General features: G+C 38.2%; 1 protein-coding gene across 1 annotated transcript in view; it reads left to right on the forward strand.

Annotated features, from left to right (window-relative positions):
- LOC150088255 (intermembrane lipid transfer protein VPS13A-like) overlaps window positions 1–12,234 on the forward strand; it is a 3,009,916-nt gene that overhangs the window by 1,510,007 nt on the left and 1,487,675 nt on the right. The window contains exon 41 of the mRNA XM_090370087.1: window positions 9,885–10,013. Within this exon, the coding sequence (XP_090226213.1) occupies window positions 9,885–10,013 (129 nt within the window). The remainder of the gene's footprint in view (window positions 1–9,884; window positions 10,014–12,234) is intronic.

The raw sequence follows: 12,234 nt of genomic DNA on the forward strand, positions 1-12,234 counted from the left end.
GTAGATGAGGGGACATTATTTGGCACATTGCTTAGAAAGAAAAATCTGTCTGCTATTTCTTTTTACACCTTTCCTCTTCTTCTCATCTCAGTTTCTAGTTTGTCAATAATTGGGTAAAAGGTGGTGATACAAAATTTATCTGTGTCATTCAGATCTACTTCTGGTGCATTTCCACCATTGGGTACCTTCTTTCTGATACGTTTGCAAGTTTGAACAGCCTTGAAATCAACATCTGGTAGTATTCTTTTACAAGTGCTTGAAATCTTTCAAATCATCTCCTAGAGAGCATAGTTGTTCAGCAATTGGCCCATACAGATCTGCAAATAATATTTTTAAGTTTACTTCTTCATTTTGCAGAACTTGACTTGCTCTATAAAATTTTGCAAAATTTCATCCCACGTGATCAATATGAAAACAAATTCTACGTCTTGCATCGTATTTTCAGTATTATCTGTAACCAAGTTACAAAGGAGGTTAGGCAGGCGAAGGCAGATTACGAGAAATCTTTGGCAAGGGATGCAAAGAAAAACAGCAAAGAGTTCTTTACTTATGTAAACTCTAGAAGGAAGGGGATGAATCAGATTGGTCTACGATATCGATGGGTCAACTGTTGATGATCCTGCTCAGGTAGCTAACAAACTAAATGAATATTTTGCATCGACATTCACACATGAGGAGTTATTTAGCGAGGGGAAAGCCAGAGGTGTATTCAACTCTACCAGTAAGCTAGAGAATATTGTAATAACTGAGAGTAAAGTGGAGGAGAAATTGTTGAAGATAAACACAAGGAAGGCACCCGGGGTGGATGGGATCTTTCCAGTTAGCATTAGCATTAGTAGAGGCATTTGATGCAAGAAAGCAAGCTTATGCAGCATCAGCCAAAAAAAAAAAAACCCACTTCCGCTTCACCCCTCTGTTCGTTCAAAATACCTGTCCAGCTGAGCCTTAAACTTATTTAGGCTGTCAACCTGGACATGATACTGCCATGGGGGATGTCTTTGTGTGTGTGCGATGCAAGGAGTGTAAGGAGATAAGGCGACAACTCAGCGTTGTTATGGGCCTATATGAGAGCGTGAAGGATAGGGTGGATGCCCTCGAAGGATTACAAGTGAGGGGCCCATCAAGCTCTCAGCTGCCCACACCAATGCCAGAGCTTGCACTTGGTCATCGCGGAACACAGCGGCAACCCCCAAGGCAGAATGCGCTGGTCCCAAAGGAACTAGTAGTTGTTGGTGACTCTATTGTCAGGGAAACGGGAAACATGCTTTGTAAAAAGGATAGGTGGAATAGGACCAGGGTATGTCTGCCAGGGGCAAAAGTTGATGACGTTGTAGAGCGGATATCATCTTTTAAGGGCACAAAAGGTGATATAGTTGTACACGTTGGCACTAATGACATTAAGAGTAGGAGACCGGCGGAATTACTTGACAAGTACAGGTCACTGATGAAAAAAAGCCGTGAATTAGGGTTGAAATTGAAAGTGTCTGCAATTCTGCCCAGACACGATAGGAGGGAGTATATGATGAGAGCCCTGTCAATCAATTCGGCCCTGGAAAGATTGTGCAGGGCTCAAGGGGTAGAATTTTTTTCAGCCTGGTCTGTACTTGTTAACAGGAGAGACTGCTTCTACAGGGATGGGATACACTTAAATAGAAAGGGTGCAAGAATGTTTGCTGATGCTATCGAGGCAATGTTAGGTGGGTCGGAAAACTGCTAGATTGGGGGGATACAAGGACTAATAGATTAACAGTAGCCACTGGCAGAGGTGAAAGTGATTCTTGCACTGCTTCTATTGGAATGAGCCGCAGCCTGGAAAATAAGATGCAGGATATTTCAGAGACTGCTGGGAATCATTGGGGTACAAGTAAACACATGGGTTGTGTTAGGGTAGCTAAGAAAAAGAACAGGTGCATGTATACTTGTGTGTACACCAATGCTAGGAGTTTAGTAAATAAATTTGATGAATTTGAGGTATTGCTCAAAACATCAAAGGCAGATATTGTGGGGATTTCAGAGACGTGGTGTCACACAGATATAAGAAATGCAGAACTGGAATTTGGGGAGTACAATGTCTACAGAAAGGATAGACAGGATAGGAAGGGAGGAGGGGTTATGCTATTAGTTAAAAAACACATAAAATCCAAGGAAGTGAAGCCAGTCGACATCGCTGGACAGTGCAGTGTCGAGTCAGTTTGGTGTGACATAAGCATTGGGAGATCAAAATTGAGAGTAGGAGTGTGCTATAGGCCTAATGACTCTGATGAGTATAATAAGAAACTGTTCGGAGAAATAGAGTGGGCCAGTAAATCAGAGAGTCTTATAATGGGGGATTTTAATTTCCCAGATATTGACTGGAATTTGGGGGCTGGTCACTCACACAGTAGCAAGGCTTTTGTGGATTTATTGGATGATTGTTTTCTACATCAGCATGTTCGGGAGGCAACTAGAGGGAGTAATACTCTTGATTTGATTATCAGTAGTGATTCTTCATGCATTAAGAATCTGCAGATAAATGAACCACTTGGTGGCAGTGATCACAGTGTGCTGAAGTGGGAGTTACTCAAAGAGGTAACTACCATTAGGGGTAAAGGGAAGGGGTATTGCTTTCGTAAAGGCGACTACAATGGACTGAGACAGTATTTAAATTCTATACAGTGGGATCAACTGATGATATTGCCAACAGCAAATTCAAAATGGGAAGCATTCAAAGAACTTATCGTGGAAGCTACTAGGCTTTACATACCAACTAAGAAATATTGTTCAAGGTTTAGGCCTAAATGGTTGTCAGATGAACTAATGAGGCATATGGCAGAGAAGAAAAATGCATGGGATACATACAAATTAACACGTGACACGGACGCCTATGATAGATACAAGTTGATCTGTAACCAAGTTACAAAGGAGGTTAGGCAGGCGAAGGCAGATTACGAGAGATCCTTGGCAAGGGATGCGAAGAAAAACAGCAAAGAGTTCTTTACTTATGTAAACTCTAGAAGGAAGGGGATGAATCAGATTGGTCCACTTGAGATCGATGGGTCAACTGTTGATGACCCTGCTCGGGTAGCTAACAAACTAAATGAATATTTTGCATCGACATTCACACATGAGGAGTTATTCAGCGAGGGGAATGCCAGAGGTGTATTCAACTCTAGCAGTAAGCTAGAGAATCTTGTAATAACTGAGAGCAAAGTGGAGGAGAAATTGTTGAAGATAAACACAAGAAAGGCACCTGGGGTGGATGGGATCTATCCAGTTATATTAAAGGAGGCAGCAAAGGAGGTAAGCAAACCCTTAGCCATAATTATGAGAGCTTCCTTGGACTCAGGGGAGGTACCCATTGACTGGAGATGTGCAAATGTGACCCCAATTCACAAAGGGGGATCAAAGGCTGACACAAGTAATTATAGACCTGTGAGTTTAACTTCTGTTCCCGGAAAATTAATGGAGGCACTGGTGAAAGAAGCACTGCAGGATCATCTAGACAAGACTTCAGTTATAGCTAGGACACAGCATGGTTTTGTTAAGGGGAAGTCTTGCCTGACCAATTTGATTGGATACTATGATGCAGTCACAAAAGAACTGGATGCAGGGAATAACTTTGATATTATATACTTGGATCTTAGAAAGGCTTTTGATACTGTTGCACATGGAAGACTGCTGCACAAATTGGAGCAGTGTGGCATTGGAGGCAAGTTGCTGCTATGGATAAAGGGGTGGTTGAGGGGGAGAAGACAGAGAGTGGTAATCAATGGACACTGCTCATCGTGGACTAATGTTATTAGTGGAGTCCCTCAGGGTTCAGTATTGGGGCCTTTATTGTTTTCTGTATTTATAAATGATATTGATGATGGTATATCAGGCTTAATGTCCAAGTTTGCAGACGATACGAAGGTTGGCAGGGTTGTCAAGGACACTACTGACACTATGCTGCTGCAACAGGATTTGGAAAGGTTGAGCAGATGGGCTTCGAGGTGGCAAATGAAGTTTAACATTGACAAATGTAAAGTACTACATATGGGAAACAGCAACCCCAGAGCAACGTATCAACTCTGTGGTACTACACTGACAGTGGTAGAGAATGAAAGGGACCTGGGGGTGGTGGTGCAGGCAGATATGAAGTTCTCTGAGCAGTGCAGACGAGCTGCAAGAGTAGCTCATGGTGTATTGTCAATGATATATAGGAATTTTTCTAGCAGGGATAAGGAGGTGATTATTCCCTTGTATAAGGCAATGGTCAGGCCACACCTAGAGTACTGTATACAGGCCTGGAGGCCTCATTTCAGGAAGGATGTAGAGCTGCTGGAACGAGTACAGAGAAGGGCAACTAGATTGGTGAATGGGACAAAGGGGTTCTCTTACGAAGAAAGGCTTAAGTTTTGCAAATTACAGTGTCTGGAAACTAGGCACCAGCGGGGTGATCTGATAGAGGTGTACAAAGCCTTGAATGGTTTGAGCATGCTCAATGCTGATGGGATTCTTCCTCTAGCTCAGAAAAATCACCTGAGAGGGCATAAATTCAAATTGAGGAAAGACAGATGTAGGATAGATGTGCGGAAATTTGCCTTTAGCCAGCGGGTGGTTGGTGGGTGGAACAGACTTCCATCCCTTGTCGTGGAAGTTGATAGCCTAAATAAGTTGAAGGCTCAGCTGGACAGGTATTTCGAACGAACAGAGGGGTGAAGTGGAAGTGGTTATTTTTATTTATTTATGTTACTTTTTTTTTTTTTTTTTTTTTTGGCTGATGCTGCATAAGCTTGCTTTCTTGCATCAAATGCCTCTACTAATGCTAATGCTAATGCTAAAAACCTCCACCACAAGGGATGGAAGTCTGTTCCACCAATCAACCACCCGCTGGCTAAAGGCAAATTTCCGCACGTCTTATAGTTATATTAAAGGAGGCAGCAAAGGAAGTAAGCAAACCCTTAGCCATAATTATGAGAGCTTCCTTGGACTCAGGGGAAGTACCCACAGACTGGAGATGTGCAAATGTGACCCCAATTCACAAAGGAGGATCAAAGGCTGACACAAGTAATTATAGACCTGTGAGTTTAACTTCTGTTCCAGGAAAATTAATGGAGGCACTTATTAAAGAAGCACTGCAGGATCATTTAGACAAGACTTCAGTTATAGCTCAGACACAGCATGGTTTTGTTAAGGGGAAGTCTTGCCTGACCAATTTGATTGGATACTATGATGCAGTCACAAAGGAACTGGATGCAGGAAATAACTTTGATATTATATACTTGGATCTTAGAAAGGCTTTTGATACTGTTGCACATGGAAGACTGCTGCACAAATTGGAGCAGTGTGACATTGGAGGCAAATTGCTGCTGTGGATAAAGGGGTGGCTGAGGGGGAGAAGACAGAGAGTGGTAATCAATGGACACTGCACGTCGTGGACTAATGTTATTTGTGGAGTCCCTCAGGGCTCAGTGTTGGGTCCATTATTGTTTTCTGTATTTATAAATGATATTGATGATGGTATATCAAGCTTAATGTCGAAGTTTGCAGACGATACAAAGGTAGGCAGGGTTGTCAAGGACACTACTGACACTATGCTGCTGCAACAGGATCTGGAAAGGTTGAGCAGATGGGCCGAGAGGTGGCAAATGAAGTTTAACATTGACAAATGTAAAGTACTACACATGGGAAACAGCAACCCCAGAGCAACGTATCAACTCTGTGGTACTACACTGACAGTGGTAGAGAATGAAAGGGACCTGGGGGTGGTTGTGCAGGCAGATATGAAGTTCTCTGAGCAGTGCAGACGGGCTGCAAGAGTAGCTCATGGTGTCTATTGTCAATGATATATAGGAATTTTTCTAGCAGGGATGAGGAGGTGATTATTCCCTTGTATAAGGCAATGGTCAGACCACACCTAGAGTACTGTATACAGGTCGGGAGGCCTCATTTCAAGAAGGATGTACAGCTGCTGGAACGAGTACAGAGAAGGGCAACAAGATTAGTGAATGGAACAAAGGGGTGCTCTTACGAAGAAAGGCTTAAGTTTTGCAAATTACAGAGTCTGGAGACTAGGCACCAGCGAGGTGATCTGATAGAGGTGTATAAAGCCTTGAATGGTTTGAGCATGCTCAATGCTGATGGGATTCTTCCCCTCGCTCAGAATAATCACCTGAGAGGGCATAAATTCAAATTGAGGAAAGACAGATGTAGGATAGACGTGCGGAAATTTGCCTTTAGCCAGCGAGTGGTTGGTTGGTGGAACAGACTTCCATCCCTTGTCGTGGAAGTTGATAGCCTAAATAAGTTTAAGGCTCAGCTGGACAGGTATTTTGAACGAACAGAGGGGTGAAGTGGAAGTGGTTTTTTTTTTTTTTTTTTTTGGCTGATGCTGCATAAGCTTGCTTTCTTGCATCAAATGCCTCTACTAATGCTCATGCTAGTGCCCCCCTTTTGTGAATGGTCTTCAGCTAAACACTCTAAAGCTTCCAATATTATCATTATTAGCCATATGGTGCAAGGAAGCCTGAGGTATTTGCTGCACCAGGTAAAAAAAAAATTTCTGAATTACCCTGAGAGAGAGAGAAAGAGAGAGAGAGAGAGAGGGGGGGGGGAAACACCAAGAAAGAAGAATGATGATGATATCCAGCCCAGGACTCTAGGTGTGCCAATCCCATACTCACCAGATGTGAGCCCCTGGGGTATATCTTAAAGAAACACTTCAAAATTGCTGCTGTTGCCATCGCATATGCCTCCAATCTTGTGTTAGAGAGGGATTTTAACACAAGTTTATTTCCAAGACAAGCTTTAAGAATTTTTCACCGGTTGGTTGTGGCAGAAAAAAATGTATAGAGCAAATGCACTGTAGAAAAAAAATTAACTACCACTTGACAGCAGTCAGCAGCACTTCAATCTACCAGATTTAGTGAATGGGCTGCACAGGACACATATATGGCAAACTTATTTTCTTCTAAAATATTTTGCTGCATCCCCTTATATGAATCAACTAACATGGTAAAATAACCAAAAGAATTTACTTCATCAAAAATGAACACATGGAACTTCTGAGCCATTAGTACAATGAGCTCCTCACACGTGGTTTTGGACAGATAAGAAGGATTTCCTTTTCCAGAATTTCCATATTTCAAAATGTGCTCTTTTAAAATGGATGAAACTAACTTATGAGCTCAGCAGCCCTAAAAAATTCCCATTCTGCAGCGAACCAAAATTTTCATCTGTCCCTCAAAAAGCTAGGCCATGTTCAGCTAACGTATGAATAACAGCTATTACACGCTCCAAGACATGTTCCCAGTACTTGCACTCTTTAATTTGTTTTTCGAACTCTTGACACAAGCCCAAACCTAGAATGCAATTTAAGTACGTTAGCATAGAGTCTTGGTGAGTAGTGCTTCTTTCATTACACTAGTATTTCGCATCACTGAACCCTTCTCTTTCAACAAAACATGGGGAACATTTAGGAGCAAAAAGGTTACAACCAAAGCAGTAAACTAACCCTGTTTATGGTGAATACAGTAACCATTCTCTCTTGTATTGCTCACCATTGACTTTTACCCCCAAAGAAATGTTTTTGTGAACAATATCTTGTTTGCCACTTTTGAAAGTTCAGCAAGATTTGTCATGTGGCCCATTATGGTGTTGACAGGCACTGGGTCTGCAAGCAATCCAATAAGCCACATCATCAGCAGGAAAATCTTGCCACAACCTTGGATCTTTTGTTTTATTTACATCTTTTGCAGACTGAATAATTTCACCTTGGTCCAGTAGATTTTCATTTTCAGCAATCTATTCAACTTCGGACAGTCTTTTAGAACAACTTTCCTCAACATTTACCCTAGATATATCAAGAGAATTTATGGGCAAAGTGTGATCAGTAGTGAGACTCTGCCAGTTGAGCCAGCCTATGACACCTCAACATCATCATTATGTTCTAATCTTGAAGTTGACCGAGCGGCACTGATAGATGTGGAGCCTTGTTTGTCTTCAATCTTGTCATAGTCAGATACAGTACAAGTAACTTCTGATGGCAGAGATCTGTTTTGATTTGGAAGATCAGGTTGTGTAACTTTTTTGAAGAAATTAGTTAGCTTTCCAGTCTTTTTGCCACTAAATCCAAAGCCTTTATTTGATTCTTTTTTGCCAGTTTTCTCTTTATTGCACCACTTAATTGAACATGTTTCATATTAGGTCTGAAAATTACAGAAGAATAAATGTTACAAAATACACACGAAAATCATGAAAGCTAGTTTTTAAATTTGTAATAAATACACTAATTGAGAGTGGATTTTGTTTAACCTTCAGTATCACGACAAGAGTGATTTTTTTGAAAGAAAAATGTTTTTAACAACGTGGAGAAAAGTTGAACATGCTGGATAAGAACAATTACAATTAATCAACTACATTAGCATGTGGCAGTAAAAGAGTTAAAGTTGCCATGATAGCTAGGGGAAAAAACTGTGATACCCCCTTTCCCTTGGTGCCCTAAGCACATGCTTATTTTGCTTATTGATTATTCGGCACTGAGATATATATATCAGTTTCTGAAAGAAAGTATTGAAATGCAGTTCCTGATACATGATAAGGTGTAGTCCCCTGATGAAATACCTGACCACGTATCAATATTTACTTCAGCTGACATCAGATTTTGCATTTTTGCTATCCATGTTTTCGACCTATAACTAAATTTGCCCACCCATATCTGATGACAGCTTTACCATCTTTTATTTATTTATTTTATTTTTTATTTTATTTGTTTAATCATTTGGTATTTATCATTGTACTTTACAGTTCCCTCACCTCTAATTGGCTTTGTAATTCAGCTCATAATTGTCTTAGTTCATCATAACTTTAAGATATTAAAATTCTTTTGCCTTTTACTAACCTACAATACTTTTTTTTCTACTATCCTTACCCTTCTAGTCTTTGGCACTTTATGTACTTTTCACCTTCATCTGTGCAAAGAACTGTGCTGCTTTACTGCTGCTTGGTGCGTTTTGGTGCAGCTGTCATACCTTGCTTATTTATTTTTATTTTTATCCATCAACTGAAACTTTGATTTTATATTATATATGTAATATGTATAACGTGAGACTATATAAAATTCTAATACTTTTTCAATAATTTAGGATAATAATGAAAAAATGATTTAGTCTAACTTAAAGCACAAGAATAAAACTATAATGGTTTTTCAGATTCCATTATTATTCAAGTAATTGTTTTAGACACCATGATAGAAAAAATTTAATAAGATAGTCCAAATTCACCAACAAAGAAAACATTAGCAGCTGCAGCATGCTGATGCTAGGCTGATTACAGTACCTTATAAACAAGAGAAATGGTAATAATACTTCTCATAGATTGGTTCTGCAGGTGACACTGTTTGCTTTTTGAAAATCACCGCTGCCAAAACCCAGCAGAAATTTTAAAGAATGAGGTACAGTTAAGAGGTAATCCTGCACTTTTTTCCCACATTTAAAAAATTTTCTACTGGTTTTGTTTTTTACCTAATATGTGATACAAGACATTACAATCAGTGTAGTTATATAAAGTTGAGAAGTTTTTTAAAGAATTTGATTATAAATAATATATACATAAGCGTAAATTATAAATATATTTTCTTATAAATATGTCACTTAAATATATTAACGTTTATTAATATATTTGGAAGTTCATCACAAAAGAAATAATTTTATGATTCTATGATATTAGACTATTTTCTGTGAATAAGAAATGATTTTTGATTCTATAATACTAGACTGTTTTCTATGAATAAGAATTGATTTTTGATTTTATGGTACTAGACTATTTTCCTTTGAATAGTAAATGAGTCTTTATAACTTGAAAATAGTTGTGTTTTCTGAATTTATAAAAATGTTCATTATTTTGTGATTTTTTTTTTTAATTAGCTCTACCTGAGGGGACAGACACAAATGGAAATACTGTATTTTAATGAGAAAGTATCTTCATGGGAACCAATTCTTGAACCAGTAATGGAAGTAGAAAATCAGTACAGACCATGGGAAATAATATTCAAGGTAATACTGTCCACAGGACAGTTTTACAGTACATTTCTGGTGTTTTGATCATACCTAGTATGTCTGATATGTCAAATTTTATATGAACATATGCATACTATCCTATAAAATTTTGTTTAGCAAAGATTGCTTCAAGTAAAAAAATTCTAACTTAAAAAGCAAATATTTTTAAAGCATACTTTTATGCTTTCTTGTTTAATTATAGTATGTAGCATGATTGCTTCAAATAAAATTCCAATGTTGTAGCATCTGTAATTTCACAATTCTTATCCAAAGCGGTCTGAATTTTTTTGAGCAAATAATTTTATTTTCATGAATTATTGTGCACTGACATAAAAAAATAAATAAATAAATAAAATAAAAATAAAAATAATACAAACTTTAATAACAGTTAATTAAAGTAAAAGGAATTTTCTTTTTCAAGATAAAAAAAAAAAAAAACTCTCATTCCATTTTAATTTGACATTACAAACCTATTAAACATTTATATACATGACCAGTTAAAATCCTAACTATCTAACATCCATTTATTCCAAATCTCATGCAGTGACAAGTTGAAAAGAAATATATTAAAAAAGCAATAATAATCTATTATTTTAATAAATAATACATTAAAAATTACCTACCTACCCAGTTATAAAGAGATTGTGAATTAATTAAACAATAAAAACAATATTTACCAAGTCAATGTTTATATTTAAAAAAAATTAATTTAATTTGGAAAATACTGTATTTACCACTTCTATTGCATCAAAAGTGACCACCTGAAGCAGTGAAATCTGTCCTTTTTTTGCTTACTGTCTTCACTATCCTAGCACTATTGCCAGATCCGATAGATGTTACACTAAAATAATGACTGTACATTAATTATTAGTTCAGATGTGTGAAATTTACTCTACTCCTAAATATAGACAAACAGTGTATCTGATAAATCACTCCCTATTCTTAAATTATCATAACTCTTTCTGTTGTAATTGATTTTAATGAAACTAATGCTAAGTGATTCATAATTTATTGAGGTTTTTGATACTACACTTTAAAATTTCACATGTACATTTTCAACACAGTCTCTTAAATGAACTGGCATATTCACTACTGCCAAATGCCAAAAATTTAATTGGAAGTCTGTGAACTCATTGGTGATTGTTGCTTCCAGTGTGCTTAGGTTGCATGGTTGTTTATGCTAACCACTTCCTTTACCCACCACATTCAAAAAAACACAATGCGTCAAATCCTGCAGCGGGCAAGCCCTGGAAAATGATTATGAAGCCACATACAGACATCACTTGTGAAATGAGAGGGGTGCTGAATCCTGTATAAAATTAAGACTTTCAGTGTTGTCCCACTGTGAAATAACTGGCCACACACACACACACTCTTACAATGCTGTGAGGTATCTTTTGGCATTCATTGTATCTTACAGAATGAAAGGTCCAGCAGCTGAGGATGATCAGAAACCACATCAGACTGTTAATCTTTGGAATGTCCCTAGCCTTTCAACACAAATGTCTGAATTGTTTTCTGCCCACTAATGACAATTTTTTCAGCTAACAAAGTAGCCAATTGGAAAAAAGCTTTGTCACTCCAAAAAATGTTATCAAATAGCTCTGGCCACTCTTGATTCCACCCCAACATTATTTTCTACCAATTCATCCTTCTGTTACAGTATCAGAAATGAGTTGCTGAATGTAATGTGGCTTCCATTGTTTGAAAGCAAGTTCTTTTGTGAGGTCATCACAAATGCATAAAGTGTAAAGTGTGTTTAGGATCAAACAGCACCAGGGGTTAGCATTAGCATTAGTAGAGACATTTGATGCAAGAAAGCAAGCTTGTGCAGCATCAGCCAAAAAAAAAAAAAAAAAAAAAATAAAAAAATAACCACTTCCACTTCACCCCTCTGTTCGTTCGAAATACCTGTCCAGCTGAGCCTTAAACTTATTTAGGCTATCAAGTTCCACAAGGGATGGAAGTCTATTCCACCAACCAACCACCCGCTGGCTAAAGGCAAATTTCCTCACGTCTATCCTACATGTTTTTTCTCAATTTGAATTTATGCCCTCTCAGGTGATCATTCTGAGCAAGAGGAAGAATCCCATCAGCATTGAGCATGCTCAAACCATTCAAGGCTTTATACACCTCTATCAGATCACCTCGCCGGTGCCTAGTCTCCAGACACTGTAATTTACAAAACTTAAGCCTTTCTTCGTAAGAGCACCCCTTT

The sequence above is a fragment of the Mastigoproctus giganteus genome, chromosome 3 (genome assembly GCF_048544385.1).
Source record: "Mastigoproctus giganteus isolate SK-2022 chromosome 3, ASM4854438v1, whole genome shotgun sequence".
NCBI lineage: Eukaryota > Metazoa > Arthropoda > Arachnida > Uropygi > Thelyphonidae > Mastigoproctus > Mastigoproctus giganteus.